This window comes from Oryza sativa, chromosome 6 (genome assembly GCF_034140825.1).
Source record: "Oryza sativa Japonica Group chromosome 6, ASM3414082v1".
Taxonomy (NCBI): Eukaryota; Viridiplantae; Streptophyta; class Magnoliopsida; order Poales; family Poaceae; genus Oryza; species Oryza sativa.
Genome location: NC_089040.1, coordinates 25,248,066 through 25,273,009, shown reverse-complemented (window position 1 = coordinate 25,273,009; position 24,944 = coordinate 25,248,066). Strand labels below are relative to the sequence as shown.

The window sequence follows — 24,944 nt, the reverse complement described above, 5'->3', positions numbered from 1 at the left end:
GTATTAAACGTACATAGTCTAATACAAAACAGATTACAGATTACGCCAGGAAACTGCGAGACGAATTTATTAAGCCGAATTAATCTGTTATTAGCAGATGTTACTGTAGCACCACATTGTCCAATCATGACGCAATTAGGCTTAAAAGATTCATCTCGCAATTTACACGCAGTCTGTATAATTGTTTTTTTATACATTCAATACTCCATGCATATGTCTAAACTTTTGATGTGACGACGTGAACTTTTTTTTTTATGAACTAAACAGGGTAGGGGTGGGCATTCGGTCTAACCGAAAATTTCGGTCTCAGTCTTCGGTCTTTCGGTCTTTGAAAAGTGAAGACCGAATTTCAGTGAAAAAATGTCAAGACTGACAAATTCGGTCTCGGTCGTCTCGGTCTTGACCGAAACTCAACAACATTTTCATATATGCAAAAAAATAATGGAAATTTTCAATACAAAAATCACAAAAAAATTCGTAAGCACTTATGAGTAAAGACTCTTATTAGGTTGCATGCCTAGAAGAAGTAGGGATGTGAAAATTAGAGTTTAATCCTATTAAACATAGTGGATTGTAAGTTGTATTTAGACATTTTTTGATAATTCGGTCTATTCGGTTACCCAAGGAGACTAACCGAATTGACCGAACAAAATTCGGTCTTTCACTACGTAGGACCGAATTTCTCGATCTCGATCTTTTTGGTTCGGTCTTTTTCTGCCCACCCCTATGCCTACGAATGCTCCCAGTAGTTTAGTTGAACCTCCGCTCCGCCGGGCGTGCCCGTGCATTAGCGAAGACAAGACAGGAGTGGCAACGCATGCGCGCAAGCGATTCGTCCAGAGTATCAGTTTCAACCCCAAGCCCAAAAAGGTTATGCTGCGCCGCTCAGGGACTTGAGCGGCAGGGCTGTCAGGGAGAGAGACGTGACGAGAAGCCCGGCTCCGCCTGCTTTTCCTGCCGGGTTCCGGTGTGACATAGGCGCACGTCCGGCCAGGCTATCCTCCTCACAGTGGCAACAAAAACAGCCTCAGAATCCCCTCAGGCCTCAACAATTAGTATGATTTAGGATGTGCTTGGTTAGGTTTTTTAACCTGCTTTTACTTTTGTAAAAGCTAAAAGCCAACTAAAGAGTTCAAAAGTCACAGCTATTTTGCTCAAAGCCAGCTTTTAGTGTAGTACAAATAAAAAGTACCTCTACCCCTACTTTCACCCGCTTTTGAGAGAAAAAATTACCCACCTCTGCCATTATGAAAAAACGGTTCGACATTCTATTCCTATCTCCTCTCGCTTCGTCACACGCGCCCGACGCGGGGATGGAGCGGCGCATCTGCCCTCCGGCCAGCCAGCGGCCGCCGTCCCCTCCCAACGCCTACCGCCGCTCTCCCCGCCCGACGCCGGCCGCCGCCCTCCCTGCCCTCCCCGCCTGACACTGGTCGCCGCCCTCCCCGCCCGACGCTGCGTCGCCTCGATGAGCTGCCACCACCGTCGCTCCTCCTCCTCGCCAAGACGCCGCCGCTCCTCCTCTCGTCCCCGCCGGCCCACTCCGCCCCCTCCCCGCTCGACGGTGGCGCCGCCCCTTCTCCTCCCCGTCTGACGACGCCCCTTCTCCTCCTGGCAAGGTAGCAACATCCCGGCAAAGCGGCGCGCGTGTCCTCCTCGCCGAGCTGACGAGCCGCCGCCGCCGCTCCTCCTCGCCGAGCCGCCGCGCGTCTGCCTCCCCGCCGCACGTCCTCCTTGCCGCCCCGCCGCGCGTCCTCCTCGCCGCCGCGTCTGCCTCCCCGCCGCACGTCCTGCTCGCTGCGCGTCCTCGCCGCCCCGCCGCGCGTCCTCCTCGCCGAACTGCCGCCGCCGCTCCTCTTTGCCATGGCCATCTCCCTTTTCTTTTTTTTTTCACGTGTGTATGACATGTTGGGCCCGCTTGTCAGCGGGACTAGTTATATCAAAAGCCACAGCTGTTGAACCAAACGAGCTTTTTCAAAAGTTACAGCCCATATTCCACCGCTACTTTTCAAAAAGTCACAGCACACAGCTACTTTTTTAAAAGCCACAGCCCAACCAAACACACCCTTATAAACTTACGTTTTTTAGCTCGACCGCCTTGTGTTTTGCTAGCAACTCGAGCAAATGCAGAGGGAATAAGAGAAATTATCTGTCTCAAGATGGTAGTAGTATGTTGCAACAGAATTCAGCCGAACTTCTTATAAACTGATCTGTTCGATTTGTAATCTATGAACATTTTTCAGTTGTTTCCATATCGACAGTTCTCTATTCAGTTTCTTCAAGTTTTGATGAACTCGATAAATTCATGCATATACAGAATATTTTGTCCCTCGGTGTGGAATAGGATTCACTCGCATTGATCATTAATTTGATCCATATCTTTGACGATTAGACCTTACTGAGTAGCTGAAGATACGTATGGGATATTTGAGAAAATGATATTTGACACATAAAACTCAGTAGAGAACACTTGAACCTGAAAAAAAAATCCTCTTTGACATGATAAGACTACAGGGAAATCTAGCCAAATAGTATTTGTGTAGATTCCAGTATTCCACATATACTAAACGAAGAAAAATCTTCCCAGGAAGTGTGGTTACCATACATGTTGTTTTCATCTCGTCCATAATTATCTGAGGCCAATCACTATTTTTCCCCCTTCCTCGTTTTTATTGAGAATCATATCACTCCACTTGGTTAGTGCAATCTTTTCTTGTTACTATTTATGATTTTTTTCTTTTTTTTTGTGGGGGTGGATGCTCACTTTGTGACACCACTTGATACATTGTGGTCGGAAATGCTGTTTGGCGATCGATCCCCTCCCCCCTCCCTCCCTCCACGGCTCCACCCCTCCACCTGGTTTCCTTTTTTGGCACTGCATTACTTTTCTATTTTAGTAAATTTATATACCTAAAATTTATACACCTCAAGTTTACACATCTAAACCAAAAGTTTATATATCCGATTCAAATTTGAATTTGAATTTAAATATTTTGTATATATAGTATTTCTATACATCTAAAGTTTATAGATCTAAAGTTTATAAGTCAAAAGTTTATATACCCATTTCAAATTTGAATTTGAATTATATCTGATTCAAATTTAATTTTGAATTCAAATATTTTGTATATATAGTATTTCTATACATCTGTATATATAGTATTTCTATACATCTAAAGTTTATATATAGTATTTCTACCCAAAGTTTATAAGTCAAAAGTTTACATATCCGAGATTCAAATTTGAATTTGAATTCAAATTTTTATATATAGTATTTCTATACATAAATTTTTCTAACTTTTGTTTTTTAAAAAAATTTGTGTGGTGTACTGTAGTAGAAATAGAAGAAAGGGAGGAGGAAGGGGAGAAGAGGGAGGCGCGGGGGGGGGGGGGGGGGCAAACCGATCACCCCCTGGCGATCAATCGCCCATTAGTCTCCCCCATTGTGGTAACACTGGGCAAAGTTGTCCGTTTGTTCCATAAACAACTCTGTGGCAGCACTTGATACCCCTAGTCCCACTGCCCGTATTGTTTGTTTCATAAACAAAGGGACATGCTATGTGCACAACCCACTTGCATTTTTGTTCGTGTGTTGAGTTACCGACTTCCCTACCTCGTTTTTCAGGTACATACTTTTCAAACTGTAAAAATGAGCTTCTTTTGCAAAAAAAAATTCCATACGAAAGTCACTTTAAAAAATCATATTAATCTATTTTTAAAAAATATATTAGCTAATATTTATTTAGTCACGTACTAATGGATCGTTCTTTTTTATGTGCGAGGAGCACACGATGTTGGTTATCCTTGCCTTTTAGTGCATGTACTGAGGTGGTGTTTGAATCCAGGGAATAAACTTTATTCCCTATTACATCAGATGTTTGGACACTAATTTGGAGTATTAAATATAGACTATTTACAAAACTGATTACACAAATGAGAGTTAATTCACGAGACAATTTTTTAAGCCTAATTAATCCATAATTAGAGAATGTTTACTGTAGCATCATATAGGCTAATCATGGATTAATTAGGCTCAATAGATTCATCTCACGAATTAGTCTAGGGTTATGAAATGGGTTTTGTCATTAGTCTAAATTTAATACTTTTAATTAGTATCAAATATACGATGTGACCAGGACTAAAAGTTTTTAGTCCCATCCAAACACCACCCGAGAATCGACAAGCTTCTTTGAGAAAAAGAACTCTACAAATGCAACCTAGAGATCTTTCCATTATTAAACTGCACTATTGTGGTGTGGTTAAATTATCCTCCTTTTTGCTTTGTAGCCTAGGAAGGAATTCATGTGGAGAAATGATTGCAACTACGCCCGTATACAAGTAGGGTTGGCTTGGCCACAGTCATACCAATATCCACTTTTATATGCAGCTCTTGCCTATCAAATTCAGCAAAGAAGAACGGTTTTTTCTATGGACGAGCCAGGCCACTCGCCGGAAGGAGTGGAACAGCGACATCCGGCCTCCCACCCGCACGGGAGATTCTTTGGCGGTTGGTGGTCCCAACCAACGTCGTCCTGGCCCTACCCCCCGGATCCACCAAACCACACATGACATTTTTTTTACTCATACAGTTAACTTTTTAAATATATTGGATCGTTCGTTTTATTTAATTTCTTTTTAAATATATAAAACTATATATATATATAAATAAAAGTATATTTAACAATAAATTAAATGATATGAAAAAAAATTAATAATTACTTAAGTTTTTAATTAACTTAATAAGATGTACGGTTAAATAAATGTAAAAAAATTAACGGCTTTAAAAATATTTAGCGTCGGAGAAAGTATTATTATTTCTTCATTCTTTCTTTCTCCCTCTACTCCGGTGAGGAGCAGCCGCCAAGTTATTGTGGAGTGAGGTGGAGAGCACGGGAGATGACGTGGGCGCTGACACAGTGATCAGCAACGGGAGGCGGAGGAAGCGGATGGCGTTTGCATGGACGAGGAGGCCAGCCGCTGCCGGTAGAAAAGGCAGTGGAGCACCCAAACCACACAGCCGCTCTTATCGGCAGGAGAGTGGAGGAGGCCCTCACCTAAACCCTCGTCCTCCAATCTCAGGATGGAGCGCGCACGCCGCCTCGCCAACCGCGCGCTGCTGCGCCGCCTCCTCGCGGCGGCGACGGCGGAGTCCCCGGCGGCCCCGTCCCGCGGCATCTCGACCCTGGCCAAGGGGTCGCGCCCGCGCGCCCCCCCACGCCCGGCGCCCCACCAGTACACCACGGGGCGGCGGCCCGTGTCGGCGTCGGCGCTGCAGCCGAGCGACACGTTCCCGCGGCGGCACAACTCGGCGACGCCGGCGGAGCAGGCGGCGATGGCGTCGGAGTGCGGGTTCGGCACCGTCGACGCGCTCATCGACGCCACCGTCCCGGCCGCCATCCGCGCGCCGGAGATGCGCTTCTCCGGGAGGTTCGACGCCGGGTTCACCGAGTCCGAGATGATCGAGCACATGCAGCGCCTCGCCGCCATGAACAGGGCCTACAAGTCCTTCATCGGGATGGGGTACTACAACACCCACGTCCCCGCGGTGATCCTGCGCAACCTCATGGAGAACCCGGCGTGGTACACGCAGTACACGCCGTACCAGGCGGAGATCGCGCAGGGTCGCCTCGAGTCGCTGCTCAACTACCAGACCATGGTCGCCGACCTCACCGGCCTCCCCATGTCCAACGCCTCGCTGCTCGACGAGGCCACCGCCGCCGCCGAGGCCATGGCCATGTGCAACGGCATCCTCAAGTCCAAGAAGAAGACCTTCCTCATCGCCTCCAACTGCCACCCGCAGACCATCGACGTGTGCCAGACGCGCGCCGCCGGGTTCGACCTCAACGTCGTCGTCGCGGACGCCAAGGACTTCGACTACGGCAGCGGCGACGTGTGCGGGGTGCTCGTGCAGTACCCCGGCACGGAGGGGGAGGTGCTGGACTACGCGGAGTTCGTCAGGGACGCGCACGCGCACGGCGTCAAGGTGGTCATGGCCACCGACCTGCTCGCGCTCACCTCGCTGCGCCCGCCCGGCGAGATCGGTGCCGACATCGCCGTCGGCTCCGCGCAGCGGTTCGGCGTGCCCATGGGGTACGGCGGCCCGCACGCCGCGTTCCTCGCCACGTCCCAGGAGTACAAGCGCCTCATGCCCGGCCGCATCATCGGCGTCAGCGTCGATTCCAGCGGCAAGCCCGCGCTCCGGATGGCGATGCAGACCCGGGAGCAGCACATCCGCCGCGACAAGGCCACCAGCAACATCTGCACTGCCCAGGTACACTACACGCACGCCACCCGTTCACCAAAATGCCTGACAGCGACAGAGGCGATAAGAGATACGATGAATTTACTAGTCGGTAGTGATAAAGATTGGCTGTGGTGTAGGCCTTGCTCGCCAACATGGCAGCGATGTATGCTGTCTACCATGGTCCCGAGGGGCTAAAGGCAATTGCCGACCGTGTACATGGACTGGCTGGTACATTTGCCCAAGGATTGAAGAAGCTCGGAACAGTGACGGTGCAGGAGCTGCCCTTCTTCGACACTGTCAAGGTCAAGGTCGCTGACGCGAATGCGATTGCCCAGGAGGCCTGCAAGAACGAGATGAACCTTCGTGTCGTTGATGCAACCACGGTTCGCTTTTCTGTTGATGTTTCCCTTGTATTGCAACCGAGTGAGTTTGTTGATGTTGAGTGTTGAGCATTCAATTCAAGTTGTGATGTGTTGCAGATAACCGTTGCCTTTGATGAGACCACAACCTTGGAGGATGTCGACAAGCTGTTCAAGGTGTTCAATGGTGGCAAGCCAGTAAGTAATCATTCAATTGGCGCAAAAATTTGTGTGCTTGATAGTGAAATTGGATCGTGATATTAAAATGATGTGTCGTTACAATCATTTTTAGGTGAACTTCACTGCTGAATCCCTCGCACCAGAGGTCTCAAGCTCAATTCCGAGTAGCCTTGTGCGCAAGAGCCCCTACTTAACCCACCCGATCTTTAACATGTATGTGATGTTAAAAGGCATGCTGCTTTTCTTCACTAATTTCTTGCAGTGTTAAAAGATAAAACTGAACTTATGTTGTGGGCTTCCAGGTACCATACAGAGCATGAGCTTCTCCGCTACCTGTACAAGTTGCAATCCAAGGACCTTTCACTGTGCCACAGTATGATCCCTCTTGGTTCTTGCACTATGAAACTAAATGCTACAGTGGAGATGATGCCTGTCACCTACCCCAACTTTGCAAACATGCACCCATTTGCACCTACTGACCAAGCCGCAGGATATCATGTGAGGGGAATTCAGCATTTGTTTAGTTTCTAAATGCAAACTGTTCATCAGATGATCTGAAATGGCTTGTTTTGTGATGAAGGAAATGTTTGATGACTTGGGCGATCTGCTGTGCAAGATCACTGGCTTTGATTCTTTCTCTTTGCAACCAAATGCTGGTGCTTCAGGGGAGTATGCCGGATTGATGGTTATCCGTGCTTACCACAGGGTATGTCATCATAAATAAGTTGGCATAGCTCTCCTGTTTTGTTTCACATTTTATATTTACAAACCATGTTATAAAAACTGCAGGCAAGAGGAGACTACCACCGGGATGTCTGTATCATTCCTGTGTCAGCCCATGGTACAAATCCTGCAAGTGCTGCTATGTGTGGAATGAAGATTGTTGCTGTTGGAACTGATTCCAAAGGTAACATTAACATCGAGGAGTTGAGGAAAGCTGCTGAAGCAAACAAGGACAACTTGGCTGCTCTTATGGTACTGTTCTTTTTGCTCTGTAAATGTTATCATTTATCTGGTCTTCTGGTAGTACTGTGGAATGCCTATGGTCTCTCTGGTCAACTATTCACTGTTAAATTTAGAGCTAGTTTTCTAATACTGTACTATCACTGCATCACCTTTTCGCTATATTTAGCGTGTTGCTTAAAGTCATAAGGCTATTTCTGTACTTTTTGTTGTTTCTAATATATATTAGGATAGAAACCAGATAGCTGCTCCATAACATGATCCCTATAGTGGCTGTATTTGTATACATTCAATAATTTGAAGTTAATCGACATATATAATAGAAACAAATCCCCAGTTAGTTTAGTTTATCTTTTTCCATATGAGCAATTTTATAGTCTTTGAGAAGGTACCATGAGATACCACTTTTTCCATTGTAAAGTTGATACCTCCTGGTATCTAATTACTAGGAGGTACCAAATTTTACACTAAATTTTTAGTACCTCATGGTATCTTCTCAAGGATTGTAAAATTGCTCTTTTCCATATAGGCTATAGTCCGCGGGTGATTTGTGAATAAGATTTTTTTTATTATGGGCATAGAAACATAATAGTTCACTCAGGTTGATTTGATTTATAAAACAAGATTTTGAAATATGTTGGCCTTATGCGTAAAGTAACAGAATGTTGCGTGGTTGCTCTGTTCACCAGGTTACCTATCCTTCGACCCATGGAGTCTATGAAGAAGGCATTGATGAGATATGCATGATAATTCATGAGAACGGTGGGCAGGTCTACATGGATGGAGCTAACATGAATGCTCAGGTTAGTTGTTTGCAGTTTATCATGCCATCAGTCTAGCATGCTCTCTTCAAGTCTTGATGGATTGGAACGCATTGGGGTGAGGCTCTATAAATCGTACAGATGGCCTTTTGGCATGGCGATGATTAAAAAAACAATTAGTTGTGCCTATGAATTATACTAAACATGTTTATGTAACAAGTCTATTTTAATTCAGTTCCAAACACAAGTATACCTTGTTTTGAAACAAACACAGAAGTACCAACTTTCATTTGCATGTTTATCTTTCAATGACCCTTATCCAATTAATTATGCTGAGATATGCTATCTTCAATAAAATATGATAAGCTTTCTCCAAGTTCATCTGATCCCAATTGAGAACTTCTGTTATCGTAATTTCAAAAAACCCCATCTGTCGAGCCAAAAATATTCAATACACTCCCTAACTAACAGAAGTTGTCTTTTTACAGGTCGGATTGACAAGCCCTGGCTTTATTGGAGCAGATGTTTGCCACCTTAACCTTCACAAGACATTCTGCATTCCACATGGTGGGGGTGGTCCTGGAATGGGTCCTATTGGTGTTAAGAAGCACTTAGCACCATTTTTACCATCTCATCCAGTGGTAGGTGCTCTGAATTCAATGTGCTGATAATCTAAACAGATTAATGCTCAATGCCCAACACTTACCTTGAAATATTAGACAAGATTGATATAACACAGAATGCTAGACGACCTTAGAAAAATTCCATCTTTACTCTTTTACAGAATTAGGCAAATTATACGAAATCATGTTACACTCTATAACTAGTCTTTTATGATGTGTTGGACTGAGTATATTTCAGAGGATTCCACACAAACATACATTTCTCTATGTCATCAACAATGCTGTGTTGATTTTTAAAAACTAGTTTCCTTGTAATCCTAACTCCTTCAACTCGAGAACTATTGCTGGTTTTATTTTCTCGCTTTCTTGGTGCCACATTAGCTTAGGTGGGTATGCTAAGTGACACCTTATTTTCATTTTATATTAACCTAAACTCCTGAAGCAAGACTTGCCTGCATCATTTTTCATATCAAAAGCATAGTACGGTGATATTATGTAAAAAAATGCTGTAGAAGTTTTTGTTGATGATAAAACTACTAAACCACATTCGGTACTAAAACCAGAAGTGTTCGTTCATAATTCCATCATTCTTTTTAACAAAAAAAAGCAGATGCTACTTCATTAACTAGATTAATTCTGTAATTATCAGATCACCACCGGTGGCTTCCCTCTCCCTGAGAAAACCGACCCTCTTGGTACCATTTCTGCTGCCCCATGGGGATCAGCGTTGATTCTACCAATTTCCTACACATACATAGCCATGATGGGTTCTAAGGGTCTCACTGATGCTTCAAAGATTGCAATCTTGAATGCAAACTACATGACAAAGCGTCTGGAGGTATATTTGTTACTCGTGATCACCTATTGCTACCTAGTTTGATTGTGTTTGAACTAGTTTTCTAAGTTTTACCATGTTACCTGTACAGAAACACTACCCAGTTCTTTTCCGTGGAGTCAATGGAACTGTTGCCCATGAGTTCATTATTGATTTAAGAGGATTTAAGGTATCTATCATAGTTATTTTGGCATTTGGACCTTGAGTTATGCATTTCAATTTTCTTAATTGGATATCGCAACCTTTTGCAGACGACTGCTGGTATAGAGCCAGAGGATGTTGCAAAGCGTTTGATGGACTATGGATTCCATGCACCTACTATGTCATGGCCTGTTCCAGGCACACTTATGATTGAACCAACTGAAAGTGAAAGCAAGGTAAAACACTAAAACACATACTATATTCCTTAGCATTGTACCAACCATTCTTTTATATGAGCTTAATGTCACATCAATTATCTCGCAGGCCGAACTAGATAGGTTCTGTGATGCTCTAATCTCAATCAGGGAAGAAATTGCAGAGATAGAAAGTGGCAAAGCAGATGTGAACAACAACGTCCTCAAGGTAAAATACTACTATACCGCTATCTGTTTTCATATATTAGATTGTAAGTTCGTAACACCTATCTATCTATATACGGGCAATTATGTTCTTACCCCCAATTCTTATAGGTTATATAAGATGTTAGTAGACCCCGTTCAATCCTAGTCCTCATGCTGTATGCAATTTTGGAGATACATTAGCATGGTCCAAACTCAAAAGTTCAAACATGAGGCGGCTGCATAGCTCTTGCATCACCAGGATGTTGACATGTGATTCTTGTTTTGTTCCGTTGTTGTGCAGAGTGCTCCTCACCCGCCCCAACTTCTGATGAGCGACTCATGGACTAAGCCGTACTCCAGGGAGTATGCTGCGTTCCCTGCAGCGTGGCTTCGGGGCGCCAAGTTCTGGCCAACAACATGTACCTACTTGCTTGCTTTCTGTGTCTCCAAAAGATCGCTCTTAATTTGCTCAACACAATTTGACACCAACCTAATCTGTATTCTGCCGTGTCTGTGTGCTCTTACCAGGTCGCGTGGACAATGTGTACGGGGATCGCAACCTCATCTGCACTCTGCAACAGGGATCCCAAGTCGCAGAAGAAGCTGCAGCTGCTACCGCATGACGATCTTCCGATAATCACCCAGATTTGTAAAACAGCACCAACAAGTCATAATGCTTCCTGTAGGAGGGAAGCATATGCTCTCTTCTCGTTCAGCTTCCCAACTTGTATATAGCTTTGTGACAGCTCCTGATTCTCTCCTCAGCTGCCACCTTCTCCTGTAATTCTCTACTCCATTGCTTCCCCATTCCCGTTCAAAGGTGAAATTAGCTTTATTGACTAGCATTGCTACACTGCTGAGTACAGGAAAAGAAGTTATGATTCATCTTGCGCATGCGCTCTATCCATATAGGGAAATAAAAAGAAAAATAGGAAAGAAAATGGTAGCTATTACTCTATTAGCTAGGAGTATTGTTTTATTTAGAGAAGGGTATTTTTTACCTGATCTTTACGTCCAACCGGATATATGCAACCTTTTTAAATTAGGAACTTAGCCTATCAAACAGGAAACTTAGCCCTCAACAAATAACTTAATCTAAAATTTGCTCATATAGATATTTGAACTCAGGATCTTGGGATGCTATTCAGGTCATTGCAACTACTAGATTACATGCCCTTTCACACTCTATTAGCTTTTGTATTCATACATAAGAATATTTATGAATATTCAGGGATGAGTGATGACATTTCATTTTGAACGGAGAATGAGTGGCACCAGTTGAGGCAGTTCTGTCAAATGGGCCTATTTATGCTTCATCTTCACAGAAGAAGCAGAAGTGTTAGTACGAAACAGCAGGATTGTGTTACTGAGTAGTTGTGTACAGTGATAGCACTAGACGTCTCCTATCACCTACAATCTGATTTAAGACGTTTCATATGTTTTGAGATTTAAACTTGGTAATACTTATTCCGTTTCATATTATAAGACTTTCTAGTATTGCTCATATTTATATAGATGTTAATGAATCTAGGCACACATATATGTGACTAGATTCATTAACATCTATATAAATGTGGGCAATACTAGAAAGTTTTGTAACCTGAAACAGAGGTGAAAAGTTCATTAAATCTAGGCACACAAAAGATGGAAATGCGCCAGAGGTGAAAAGTTCATTAAATATTATGGTAAAATTTACAATAGGATACACAAAAAACATGTAATTGGCTGATGGATAAAAAAAAACGTGACACTGTCTATGGACACTGCAAAAGTTGTGTAATTGGCAGTAGCACACCGAAAGTATTATTTTTTTCATTTTTGGGATGAAAGTGGTGAGATTTTTTTTTGAAATGCTCGGATTGCCCCCAAGTATCGACGGATTCACAGTTCTCCTCCCCAGCGCCGGCAAAGGGATGTCGGTGTCGTCCACGCGGGGAAGCTGTAGAGGAAGAGAGACGGCGGGCAGGTGCATCAATCGTAATAGCGCGCCCCCCGTTGTCTCCTCCGCTCCTCGCGCCGCCGCCAAGACGAGTCGCGTCGCGGCTGCCGATCTCAAGCAGAGCAGGGGAGGGTATCCTGGTGAGCATCCACATCCTCTTTCTGATTCGACTCAATAGTAGTTTATTCATCCAAAATGGCCACCCTCATAGCTATAGGATCGATGAAACTGGTATAAATCCTTGTTGACTTAGGAAAAAACTATTAGTATGTTATTTTTACATTTACTTTCTGTGTCAATAGCTTTAAAATGATTTGTGTTGCTGCTGCCAGAAAACATTCCGAACTTCCTTCCTCTCTACTTAAGTTGCATGAAACAATTTTTCATGATCTTACTGCTCTTTAAAGAGAACATTTTCCAAGCTAATTCCTAAATATAGAATTCTTTAAACAGTGTGCTATTTAAGTAATGATAAAACATGTTTTAAAATTTCCATGTTTGAGAAAAAAGTGAAAGAAAAATAAATATTATGAGTTGGGGACACTGAACCTGGGGCTTCCGCCAGATCCAGCTATCACAGACTGATCATGACAGTACACGGCTAGAAGAAGGACAATTGGGCAGAGGCTGAATATTACTAGCGTTTGCTCATGAAAATCTGTTGATCAATTCCAATGTTCATTTAATGATAGCAGTGTTAGTGTGTTATTTATAAATAACTTGTCAAAAACGTCAAATATGTGCTGAAGTTGCATAAGATGATTTTGTATCGTCTTAATCCATAAATAAACTTCTTGTCAATTGTCATTTCATTAAAAAAATAGTAGTTTCCTTTCAAATATGTTAGTTTTCTTGACACGCAGTATGTTCTTTTTTTTTTCTATTGACTAGTGTTGCTTTCCTGTTAATCTCGCGACACATGTATGTGAGCGGTCGTGCAAGCATGCTGAAGCAGTAACGGCAATATCCTGGGACGACGCTCTGCAACTGGGCATGAGAAGTTTCGAGCACAAGTTCTCCCGTGAAAAAAGAAAAAAAAACAGAGCAGAGGAGCCGATCACGGCCCTGAAGTCTGAATCGGACTCGCGGCGACCAGCGGGGCAAGTCCAAACTCCACACGAGCGCGAACCCGCATCCTGTTCGGCCACGTCTCCCTCCCGTGAAACCTGGGCCGTCCGCTCTATCGCTTCCCCCACCCTTTTTCGTCATAATTAATATTTGTGATGGACAAATTTGATTTGCAAATGATTTAATTAATGAATTGGTTTGAAAAGATGTGTGGATGTTGGTGTGAGTTTGTGTGACTAATTGGGTTCATATGTTGTGATATCTGTGCTTAGAACGGTTGTTTTGTCTGATTGTGTGCAGGTGACTTGAGGTCAGTTTTGGTCAATGGTGAGCACCAGAACTATGCTTAGGGAGGAGCAGAGGTTTAGTGCGGTCGAGATATCATGTGAGAAGGTAACTAGAGTCTAGATTCTTGAAGGTCAACTTCGGCCAACGATGGGGATCGGGACTAGACTCAGGGATGAGTTGAGGTCCAGACAGTCAAGAATACCGGGTGACGAAGTTGGATACAAGATGGCACACGGTGAATGGACACTGTGTAACGGTGTGGGAGAGATCTTTGCAACGGACTTCACGAGGTATGTGTGCAAGCGTTAGTGTTTGCGAAGAAAATTGGAAGAAGAATTGGAGCGAAGCATATGGTTGCTACAGTACTCGAGGTACTGTAGTGTGTAGTATGTAGTATGCACGTATGTGTTGTACATGTGTACTGCAGGTGCTTGTCGACATGGTCCAGGAAGCATATATATGCATGTACTAGTAAAAATGTCCGTGTATTGCAATGGGTGAAAAATTTTCAATTACAATATACGCTTTTCATGTATAATCATCTCGATGATAATGTTGGTATCGATCGTTGTAACTAAGACATACCCTAAGGAAAATTGGAACATCTTCAATATAATGGTTTAACCTCAACGATGGCAACCTACCAATGCATGCTTTACCAAAAAGAGTTGTATTATTTATGTGGTTGTACACATATAATCTGAAATACTCTTTTAATCTCATTCTTGCAACTAATAATAGGATCAATCAAATCCTACACTGTCTCGCATGGTCAAGTCTAGACAAAATATAGTCATCGTGCACTCTTCTCTTAACAACAATTAAAAATTATTTATTATTATTATTTTTATATGATACGCTATCAAGACTATTAGCTATACTTATCAAAGTAGTCTGATAATTGCATACAGAGTCGTGCGGGGTCACCAGTACAGGAGCAACAAGCCATGTACATAGGAGATGGAAAAAAAAGATCCTATCCTACCCAAGCCTCAGATCAATTTGATCTTGTTCCGATAAAACCAAGCCCAAGCCCATGCATCCGCACATAAAAATATTCAACAAATGCTTTGGAAAAACCAAACCAACGTGGTAGATGATACAAATGATATGAATCTTTCTCATGGAATAGGATTTTTTTTCTGAAATTGGACAAATTTTTTTCGCATTGCACGGTGCCGAACCGAATTTTTTTATAAATGCACGTATTTTCTTGCGTTGGGTTGGACAATTTTTTCGGAGCAATACTTTTTATAATAACGGTGTTTTTTTTTTGGGTAGAGTCGGACAATTTTTTCGATCCGGTTTTTCTCGCATGGATTCAGTCAGTTTTTTCCGATTCACCTTTTTTACAAACAACATTTTTCAACGGTTTATTTTGGAGTGGTTTTTTATCTCGCATTAAGTCGGACCTTTTTCAAACCATTTTTTACAAACGACGGTTATTTTTTCTCGTGTTGTGTCGGGTGGTATATTATTTTCTCGTGTTGAGTTTGGATGGTTTCTCGAACCGGATTTTTTTTCTCATTTATTATTTTTTATGGGAGTTGGGCTTTTTTTGTTTTTTACAGATGAAGCAATGTTTTCTTTTTTTTAAAGTCAGACGTGAGAAGTTCTCTATCTCTTATCTTACGGGAGTCAAAAAAAATTTTTACGGACGAAATTTTATCTCTTATTTTATGGGAGTCAATTTTTTTTTACGGACGAATATTTTCCTTTCTTTAGGGAGTCGACGTGAGAAGTTTTTTTTTAACAGCAGCCGGACTTTTTTTAACGGCCGGACTTTGTTTTTCCTATTTTAAAGGAGTCAGACGTTTTTTTTGCCTGTTCACTTTGATGCCATTTTCAACCTTACTAAATTTTGGTAAAGTTGCCGAAAAAGTGGCTGCTGCCAAATTTTGGTAAGTATATAACAAATCCTGCCAAAATTTTAGCATAGTTGCCAAAATTTCGACAATGCTAAAATTTAGTAAGGTTTTTTTTAGCATCAAACTAAACAGACCCTTTCTTTGAACGGACTGTACTTTTTTTTCTTTTTTTATTTGTGACCGTAGTTTTTTTTCTTGCTTTTTATTTTGAGTCAGACTTTCTTTTTACGGCCGACGGAATTTTTTTTTTAATTTTTTAAGTAGTAGAGATGTATATATATATATATATATATATATATATATATATATATATATGCATTTGTTCTCCTGATGATGCTAACCGAATAGGACTTGGTATAATTCAAACCAACTCTTATTCGGCCCAAACGGAAACGGACGGGAGTTTGTTTCTTATTTTTGTGAAATCGGACAGATTTATTTTTTATTTGCGGCCGTAGTTTTTTTTCTTTTTCCTTTTTCCTTAATTCTTACTTCAAGATCAATCACAAGAAAATTGCATCAAATTAAAGCATATCATCACAAATCTTGAGCACTACTGATTAAAAGAATGGATTGGCCCAAGATGTTATTAGAAAATTTCAGAGAGGTTGCAGAGTTGGAAAAAAAAAGATGGTTTCAGCGGGGGTTCTCACCAACAAGGAGTAGTGCTTGACCGTGGAAACGAGAAAATGGTGAGAGAACCTCAGGATCTTCGGCTAGGGGAGCGGGACCTCCTTGAAGAGATGTCGATGAACGAAGAGGTTGAAGATGGCGAAGTCAAGCCGCTGGGTAGGGTCGAATCCATGGACGAAACTCCTGGAGAGGTGGCCAAGCTCCGGTGTCGACACGGGGCTCGGGGAGCGGCGGTGGTGGCCAGCGCGTGGAGAGGGAGCAACACCGGTGAGGCTGGGGAACAGCGGTGGTGGGGCGCGCAGGATAGGGCGAGCGGCGCCGGCGACCCGCCTGGGTGAGGAGAAGGCGAAGCGGCGGCGGCGGCGCTTAGGCTAGGTCACGACAAGACTCACGAGCCACGACAACACAAGCGCTACTTCCGCTCCGTATTCGATTTGGAGCGGTAACGGATTTGTACTGGGCCCGGATCTGGAGTATTCGATTCCAGGCCACCCAAAACAAACAAATGTAACGGGTTCAATTAACGCTGCTAACAGATACGGGCCCAATTTTGGTTTTGGAAATCGAGGGGCGAATCCTATTGAAAATAGGAGCTCTACTCCTAGCTTGAATAGGAGATTTTTGGGTATAAATAGATGATATGTTGAGGTGAGAAGCATATCGACTTTTGTAGGTTCGTTTGTTCTTGTTCGATCCTACATTACCATCACCTTCCGCGGCTTCCGTCCTCCCCGTCTTGCTCGCCTAATCCGAAGCCCAAGTTCTCCTTGCTCGAAAACTTGCCGCCTCATCACGCCGGAGAGTATCATCGCCACCATCTCCCACCGCAGCACCATGAACGGGATCGGTGAGCATTCGCCTCTCCCCTACTTCGCTTTTTTGTCGCGCTCTTGCTGTTTTTTTTGGGTGATTCTGTGATTGGGTTTATGGCTTACTGTTTGCGGCGGCGGGTTTCTTATGCAGAGCTCTCATCGGAGGACAAGGCTATCCTCGTGGAGACGCTCAAGGTATAACCTCTTCCTCTCTCGCTGTGATGATTGCTTCAATTGGAGCGATCGTGCAATGATGTTTTGTTGATTCAGTGATGTGCTTGTGCAGAACAAGCTGCAGGCGTTGGCGGAGCAACATGTTGACGTGCTCGAGAGCCTGGCACCCTCGGTCAGGAAGCGCGTCGATGTGCTCATGGAGATTCAGGTAAAGACAAAACTGCTAAAACTAGAGAGAGCTTCAATTCGCGGCATATTTTCGTTCATCGTACTGTTTATTATGCAAACCCATTGTGGCGCACATAGTGACAATATCGTCAATGAAACGTGAGATTGACTACAAGTTTTTGCATGGTTTAATTCCCTCTTTTCCAGAGGTTTCCTTATCCATATTTTAGTATTGTTATGTTCGTGAGTATAAAACGGTTGGATTATATGCTTTATCCTTTATTATCCGTACTTTATTATCCATAGTTGCTTCTACTAGTCGCCAACCTGTGCGTTGCACGGGTTATTTTTAATGACGCTCTAAATATTAAAATTGTATGATTATTTAAACTACGATATACTGAGCGTTGTGCACGTATTAACTGTACCCAAGTAAAGACCCTTATAGAGGTTCTCCTATATTTCCTTGGAGAGGTATGTACCTCCTTAAAGAATAAATTGATTGAACTGATTATAAGATAAATAAATTTATGATTGACAATGATGAAACTTTTTTGAATCTCGTGAATCTCGGGAAGTATATATATAGGGTATACATGCCAATATTGTTTGTTACGAGGTATATACCTCCTGGATAATACATGTGCTTATATCTTAAAAACAAAAATAAAAATTAAAGAATATTTACAGACATGAGTTTTCAACCTTGTAACCTTTAGAATTAGTTTCGGTAACCCCATTTATAAAAATGATATATCTCATACTGAGGTATATAAAGGGATAAATTAAGAAATCAATATGTGAATAATGCCATATTTTGGGGAAAATGTTTCTAAAGAGTCCATGCTATCACCTATGGCTTGTTTTATTAACACAAACACTTGAGATGATCTATGTCATTCTGATTAATTAAGGCGGGAGTTCCTTGAGACCCACGAATCATCAGCCCCTGTAATGTTAGGACTGATATTATAAACACTATAATTTTAATCTCCTGGAATTTTAATTCATCTTAGAGTCACAATTTAGTCTTTTTATTAAATTATATGCTAGCAGTAGTTTAACAGTACACCAAAAAGCTCCTGCAATAGCAGGCAAGTTCAACAAATAATTAATCAATCGAGTGTTCATGATTAGAACACTAACAAATTTGGAAAGCTATACCAGACTTGCGGGGTTGCGCGGTTGCATCGACGTGCCAATGGCCTGACAGCACGCTTGGCGATATTGGTTTAGTACAGCTTCCTCTAATTATTTCTCATTGAGATAAGCAATCAGTCTTTTGACCGAGAAAATATAGCGAGCAGGGGATATCTCAATGGAGTTGTGGCGTGGATGCTGCATTAATCTCTCCGCTTGATCGTGTTGGTGGAGTCTAGATTGTATTCGATCTGCCGTTTGCGTGATAGACTACTACAGCTGGAGGTAGTTTTGATGGGCTTTGGAAGGAAGATTAGCCCACCACGTTAATTAAATCTTTAGAGCCCACCATGCTAAATATCATTGTAGATCTACGGTTCTAATTTTACGACCCGTCTAATCAATGGTCAGATATTTCTGGTTAACATAAGAGCTTCTGGTTAACATAAGAGCTTCTAAAATGTACCCAATTAGTATAAGTAAAGATACTCTAAGAAATTACAAATTATGCTCTCGTATGCCAGCGGTATCCATTGATTTCGTAAATAGATTTTTTTTTACCTTAGCCTTTTAATGTTATTGATTGTGTTATATTTGCTACAAACTTTATTCCACATACTTAAAAGTTTCTAAAACATGTTAAATGTTTCAGAGCCAACATGATGAACTAGAAGTGAAGTTCTTCGAGGAAAAAGCTGCTCTAGAAGCTAAATATCAGAAGCTTTATGGACCATTGTACTCAAAGGTAACACATACTTTTTGTTGCAATGTAATGCAATCTGGCCTTACCTCACCTATCTTTCTTTTCAAAAAGAGATGCATGTTTTATGTACAGGCAACTCTCCTCTAAGAAACATATCTTGAATTATGTTTATGAGTTTTCAATATGATGTGCTGTTCTAGTGACCTTTTTTGTGCTTGCAAATTTCCAACGTTCTAAAATTGTGAGTGGTGTTCTTGAAGTACAAGGCGAGACCGAAGAAAGAGGTGATATATCATTCTTGTTCATACTATAGGTGTTCTGGGCACGTTTTGGGTTATTGATAGATTGGGTACCCTTTTAGTTTTTTCTATAATCTTGTCACGATGCTTCCATGCAGAGGAAAAGGGTGTTCCAGATTTCTGGCTCAATGCAATGAAGAACAATGAGATTCTTGCTGAGGAGGTGAGAGGCTTTTCTAGTTTGTAAATTCCCACTTTCCAAAGTTATCAATGTTTTTATGCTGTCATTAGAACTTGAGCTAATTTATTTGTTCAGTGTCCCGATTTGCTTAGTGCTGATGATTTTTGTAATGAATATTTTTTCCTTTTCCGCTGCCACAGATCCATGAGAGCGATGAGGAAGCTCTAAAGTACCTTAAGGACATCAAATGGTGTAGAATTGATGATCCAAAGGGTTTTAAGTTCGAATTCTTCTTCTATACAAATCCCTTCTTTAAAAATCAAGTGCTGACTAAAACATACCACATGATCGATGAAGATGATGAACCCATCCTAGAGAAAGCAATTGGGTATATATCATTTTGTTCCTGCAAATTTGTGTATTTGTTAGGATGAAAAAAATCTCTCTTGCATTTCCTATTTGAATTATTCCCTGACTGCTTTATTTTTTAGGACTGAAATCGAATGGCATCCAGGATATTGTTTGACACAAGAGGTGCTAACAAAGGAGAGTTCAGAGAGCACTAAACCTATAACAAAGACTGAAGAATGTGAGAGCTTCTTTAATTTCTTTAGCCCCCCTCAAGTTCCAGATGATGATGCAAAAATAGATGAAAATACCGTAAGTTGAACAAGTAATTATTCTATATACATTGATTCCTAAAACATTATGCCCAACTTATGGCCTTTTTGGTTGTTGCTTCTTAACAGGCTGAAGAATTGCAGAACCAAATGGAACGAGATTATGACATCGCGTAAGCTATTATGCTCCATTGCATTCTTAACCGATTAGAATTGGTTTTTTTATTTTTGGAAAGGAGAAGCGATTACTATTGTGTTATTATGCATGATGTATACTGAAACACACAATTCTTTAAATTATTTATGAACAACATACTTCATGTATATATTACCTGGTTATAAATTAGCTTGCCCATGTTGCCAGATCTACTCTCAGGGATAAGATTATACCACACGCTGTTTCTTGGTTTACTAGAGAGGCTGTTCAAGACGAGGATTATGGAGCTTCTTGGGTGGATGATGAAGAAGAGGATGACAATAATGATGAATATAGTGATGAAGAAGCATAAGACATTCAATTGTCGTTTGTTCTACTGGGGTATTAGAACTTTAGATGCTTTTATCTCCATTGTTATCCCTCTATTTTGAACGGAAGGCTAGCAGAGTTGCTGGACAGCAGGGTGAGCGACCTGCGGAGTGCAAGCAGCAGTAGTTTTTCTTTTTCTTTTTTTTTAATCTTAGTACTCCGAAGTCAGATGGAGTGAAGGATATGTAACTACTAAAAGTTGATTTTCTTTTAAAGAATACTAAAAGTTGATTTTTCAACTTTTCTATGTGCTTTTTTATTTTCTATGTCTAGATTGTTGTTTTCCCTGGTACTCTTCATTTAAGAAGCAAGAGGGCCAGCATAAATCAAGGTTGGCATGCACAAGAAATTTCCTGCCAAGAAAATAACGCAAGAAAATGCTTATATTAGACAGTCTTGACCATAATTTCGTAATTGCACTTGCATTATCTAATTAAAAGAGAAGAATAGGTTTCATTGTTTTTGACTAAATGATTTTTTAGGGGCAATATCTTGTCCAGAATAGGTTAAATGTCCACCATTGCTTTATTCCGTGGGCAACTGACTACTTTAAATTCAGCCACACTAGAAAAGTTCATAAAGCTATCACTGATGTGTGTTTGAGGCTTGTAAGAAAGAAGAACCAGCTTGCATGATTGAATAATCAGTAGTGACCACAGCATGTCCCAATATAGGTCCAGCCATTTTTTCTCATGATAATTATTAGCCTATCTTGTGTAATTCATGCAGAAAAAAATATGTAAACTTCTAGCAAGAGACGGCGAAAGACAAACAAATTGCTTCCAAGATAAATGCATGCGTCACTCTAGTACAGTTCTACTTGTACATTGGCAATTTAGATCCTCTTTTATTTTTCCACTTAAATACACATGAGAACAGAAGAGTATTAATCACTCTGAACAAGTGGGTCTGATGTCAGCGTCCACCAACTAATACACAAAGGTTATTTTCTTCTCGTTTTATTCTTAACATCTTTGTTTTATAAACATTATCTCGTTCCAAATCTCACCTCCTACCCTCCCTCCCCACCCACCACGAGGATCAGGGATGCGCATCATGCATCGGACAGTCCAAAATTGTACACGTGAAAGCTGGCCTGTGGGGCCACCGCGGCCAGGAAGATCCTGGCCATCGCTTCCTGTGACACCAACGCCGCTTCCTTCTCAACAAGCGCCGCTGCCACCACGTCTTCGGCGGCGGCGGCGCCCCCAGCGGCCACCATCCCTATGATGGCCGCCTGCATGGGGCCTAGTGTCGGATTATACGCCGCGGACTCCAGGCATATCCTCCGGCGTACACCCTACCTTCGCCATCCGCCACGGCGAATCTAGACGGGCACTCGCTGTATGGCGTGTGCGCCGCCCGCGCGGCCGCCTCTGCTGCCTCCCTCAAGCGTGCCTCTAGGTCACCGTTGGCGAAGCCATTGGTGATGACAGCGGTAGCGGGGTTGCCGACGAGAGGGCTGTCGTGTGGTTTGAGGACGAGAGGGACGTGCTTGGGGAGGAGATCATGGGGCCCAAAGGGACGCGGGAGGAGGGACGACACCGTGCGCCACTTGGCGTCGGAGGAGGTGACAATGATGCGGATCCCACCAGCGCCGCGGATCTCCTGGAGGAACTGGCGGCAGTGGCCGCAGGGCATGTGGGAGATGGCGATGGCGCAAAGCTTCGACTTCCCCACGGCGGCAGCGTTGACGACGAGGAACTGCTCGGCGTGGATAGAATGGGACAGCGGGAGGCCCCGGAACTCGAGGTTGACGCTGGCGTAGATGCAGCCACTCATGCCGAGACCCACGGCACCCACGGGGAACCGTGAGATCGGGACCCGCGCGCGCCGCATCGCAGAAGGGACAAGCAATGTGAAGCGTTTTAACAGGGTCCATCATTCAGAGAGTCTCATCCTGAAGCTTGCAAGTCTCTGAGCAGTTTCATACCAATTCCCTTAACACATCTCTCGAATGAGGAAGTAGGTAGGGATTTAGTGAAGATATCTAACAGATTATCATAAGATTTTGTCGGTAAGATGTTTATTTCTCCACTTTGCTGAAGCTCATGGGGATAAAACAACTTAGGGGCAATATGCTTGGTGATATTGCTCTTGATGTAACCTGTTTGCATCTATGTGATACAAGCAGCATTGTCTTCATAGATAATGGTAGGTGATTCTGAGGAACCAATACCACAAGATTGTTCAATGTGGTTTATCATCCTGCGGAGCCACACGCATTCACGTGATGCCTCAAACAATGCGGTGATTTCAGAATGATTTGTGGAGGTAGCCACTAATGTTTGTTTAGATGACTTCCACAATATGGCCGTTCCTCCATGGAGGAATACAAAACTTGTTTGTAATCTGGCGTTGTGGGGATCAGACATGTAGCCAGCATCAGTGTACCCAACCAAGCTAGGATAGGTACAAGCTAGGATCAACAGTTTTCTGAAAGAATAAGCCAAGATCCTTAATGCCATTTAGGTACCTGAGGATTTGTTTTCCTCCGGTCCAATGACGCTTAGTTGGAGCAGCACTATATCTTGCCAATAGATTTATCGCAATTGCAATATCTGGCCTGGTACTATTTGCAAGGTATATAAGTGCTCCAATAACACTGAGATAGGGATATTCTGGTCCTAATATCTCCTCTCCTTCCTCCCGTGGTCGGAAAATGTCATTTTCTTTATCGAGAGATCAAACATATGTTATATATCATATGTATGCAACAATCAGGATAATGATGATAAATCAAATAACAAAAAAGTTATCCGAATCGTACATATTACGAGAGATGGATTTAGCAGCACCAAACCATAATAGGAACAAATACTACACGGGAAAGAGTATTTGAAATAAAAAATCAGGAAAGAAGAAGATCATGCAGCATATGAATGGGGAGCAGACCTGTGTTTCTTAGAGGCACTGAAGAAAATGATTACAAAACTCCAAACCTGAAAAATTATAAGATCATCCATTAGGGTGAAAACGGAGCGGATTCGGATGGATAGTGGTCATACCATATCATATACCATTTTTTCAAAGTGGATGCCGAGCAGGTGCGGATGACGTGCAGATGCGGATACGAAGCGGATTATTTCGAACGTTGGATTCGGTTCGGAAACGGAACAAAATTATCAGATGTTAAGTTTGTATTCAATCCATACAACAAGAGGACAACAATACAATAAGCAGCAATACGATGGCAAAACAACATCTGAACATGATGGCAAAACAATAGTGACGGTGGATGGTAGTCGATCGACAGTGGACGGGCCTGTGGCGGCGCCGGCGCACGTGAGTGGGAGAGCCGAAGGGATTAATCAAAGGGATAGGGATAGCTGGATAGGAGGTGAAGAGATCAGAAGATTGAGGGTTTAGGTTAACAGAAATGGGCTAGATAGGCCGGCCGATGTAAAATAGGCTCAATTGTGTAGTTGTGTGGCCTGAAATATGCAGATTATCCGCCAATCGTCTATCGGATAATCCAATTAAAAAATCGGATAATCCGCATCCGTCGGATATCGATGATACCACATCCGCATCCGTATCCGACGGATATCTAAAAACTCTTACCGTATCCTTACTCCGATCGGATTCGGAGCGGATCGGATCGGATAATATCCGCTCCGTTTTCACCCCCATCATCCATGGCTGGTGTGCTTCTTGCATTACGCTGTCCGACGAGATGAAAGACCATGGGTTGTGACCGATTATGGTTAAATCGCGGATGAAACTTAAGAGGGAGTAGTATAAATCATTTGGGATGACCCTTCATGTACTATCTCTTTTATTGCTCGTAATTCCTCCTTTGGTAGCTTATAATTCTTTTTATTACTCGTAATTCCTCCGTTGGTGAAAGGAGGCCAAGCTGAAGCGGCAATAAATACGGAGAAGGAGCGATGATCGCTTTGATCATAGACTATTGCTATGGGCTTGGGCCAACAGAAGGAAGGATTTATGAGAGGCGCATGAGTAGAATGCGATGGCCTAATATTACCGAACCGTCAATCCAGAGACCTACAGAGAATCTAACGGCTGATATAATGTTGATGACGTGGCGAATCGAGGAGGCAGCTTTGGGTCTTAA

At 42.6% G+C, this 24,944-nt stretch overlaps 2 protein-coding genes and 1 pseudogene across 2 annotated transcripts; 2 read left to right on the top strand and 1 right to left on the bottom strand.

Moving 5' to 3' along the window:
* The first annotated feature begins 5,015 nt into the window (after positions 1 to 5,015).
* Positions 5,016 to 11,392, top strand: LOC4341516 (glycine dehydrogenase (decarboxylating), mitochondrial). Its single transcript, XM_015788171.3, has 15 exons — positions 5,016 to 6,271; positions 6,382 to 6,627; positions 6,724 to 6,801; positions 6,896 to 6,996; positions 7,086 to 7,281; positions 7,364 to 7,489; positions 7,573 to 7,758; positions 8,436 to 8,549; positions 8,996 to 9,148; positions 9,780 to 9,968; positions 10,057 to 10,134; positions 10,217 to 10,342; positions 10,431 to 10,529; positions 10,809 to 10,926; positions 11,036 to 11,392. The coding sequence occupies exons 1-15, from the start codon at positions 5,081 to 5,083 to the stop codon at positions 11,128 to 11,130; spliced, it is 3,096 nt and encodes a 1,031-aa protein (XP_015643657.1). The 5' UTR covers positions 5,016 to 5,080; the 3' UTR covers positions 11,131 to 11,392.
* Positions 11,393 to 17,229: 5,837 nt separating this feature from the next.
* On the top strand, positions 17,230 to 20,992 carry LOC107276169 (nucleosome assembly protein 1-4). The gene is made up of 10 exons (XM_015786897.3): positions 17,230 to 17,310; positions 17,402 to 17,497; positions 19,250 to 19,340; positions 19,528 to 19,584; positions 19,698 to 19,762; positions 19,921 to 20,108; positions 20,212 to 20,380; positions 20,470 to 20,513; positions 20,705 to 20,842; positions 20,926 to 20,992. Exons 1-10 carry the CDS (start codon positions 17,230 to 17,232, stop codon positions 20,990 to 20,992), a joined length of 996 nt encoding a protein of 331 aa, XP_015642383.2.
* A 928-nt stretch (positions 20,993 to 21,920) lies between these two features.
* LOC107276929 (cytidine deaminase 1-like) lies at positions 21,921 to 22,735 on the bottom strand (annotated as a pseudogene).
* Positions 22,736 to 24,944: the final 2,209 nt, after the last annotated feature.

Bases quoted from the DNA above. Each gene is read 5' to 3' on its own strand.
- LOC4341516 (XM_015788171.3), top strand. From the start codon at position 5,081: ATGGAGCGCGCACGCCGCCTCGCCAACCGCGCGCTGCTGCGCCGCCTC. The intron at 6,272-6,381 runs GTACACTACACG...GCTGTGGTGTAG, and splicing joins GCAACATCTGCACTGCCCAG to GCCTTGCTCGCCAACATGGC. The intron at 10,135-10,216 runs GTATCTATCATA...AACCTTTTGCAG, and splicing joins TTGATTTAAGAGGATTTAAG to ACGACTGCTGGTATAGAGCC.
- LOC107276169 (XM_015786897.3), top strand. From the start codon at position 17,230: ATGGCTTACTGTTTGCGGCGGCGGGTTTCTTATGCAGAGCTCTCATCG. The intron at 20,381-20,469 runs GTAAGTTGAACA...GCTTCTTAACAG, and splicing joins CAAAAATAGATGAAAATACC to GCTGAAGAATTGCAGAACCA. The intron at 20,843-20,925 runs AGCATAAGACAT...ATCCCTCTATTT, and splicing joins GATGAATATAGTGATGAAGA to TGAACGGAAGGCTAGCAGAG.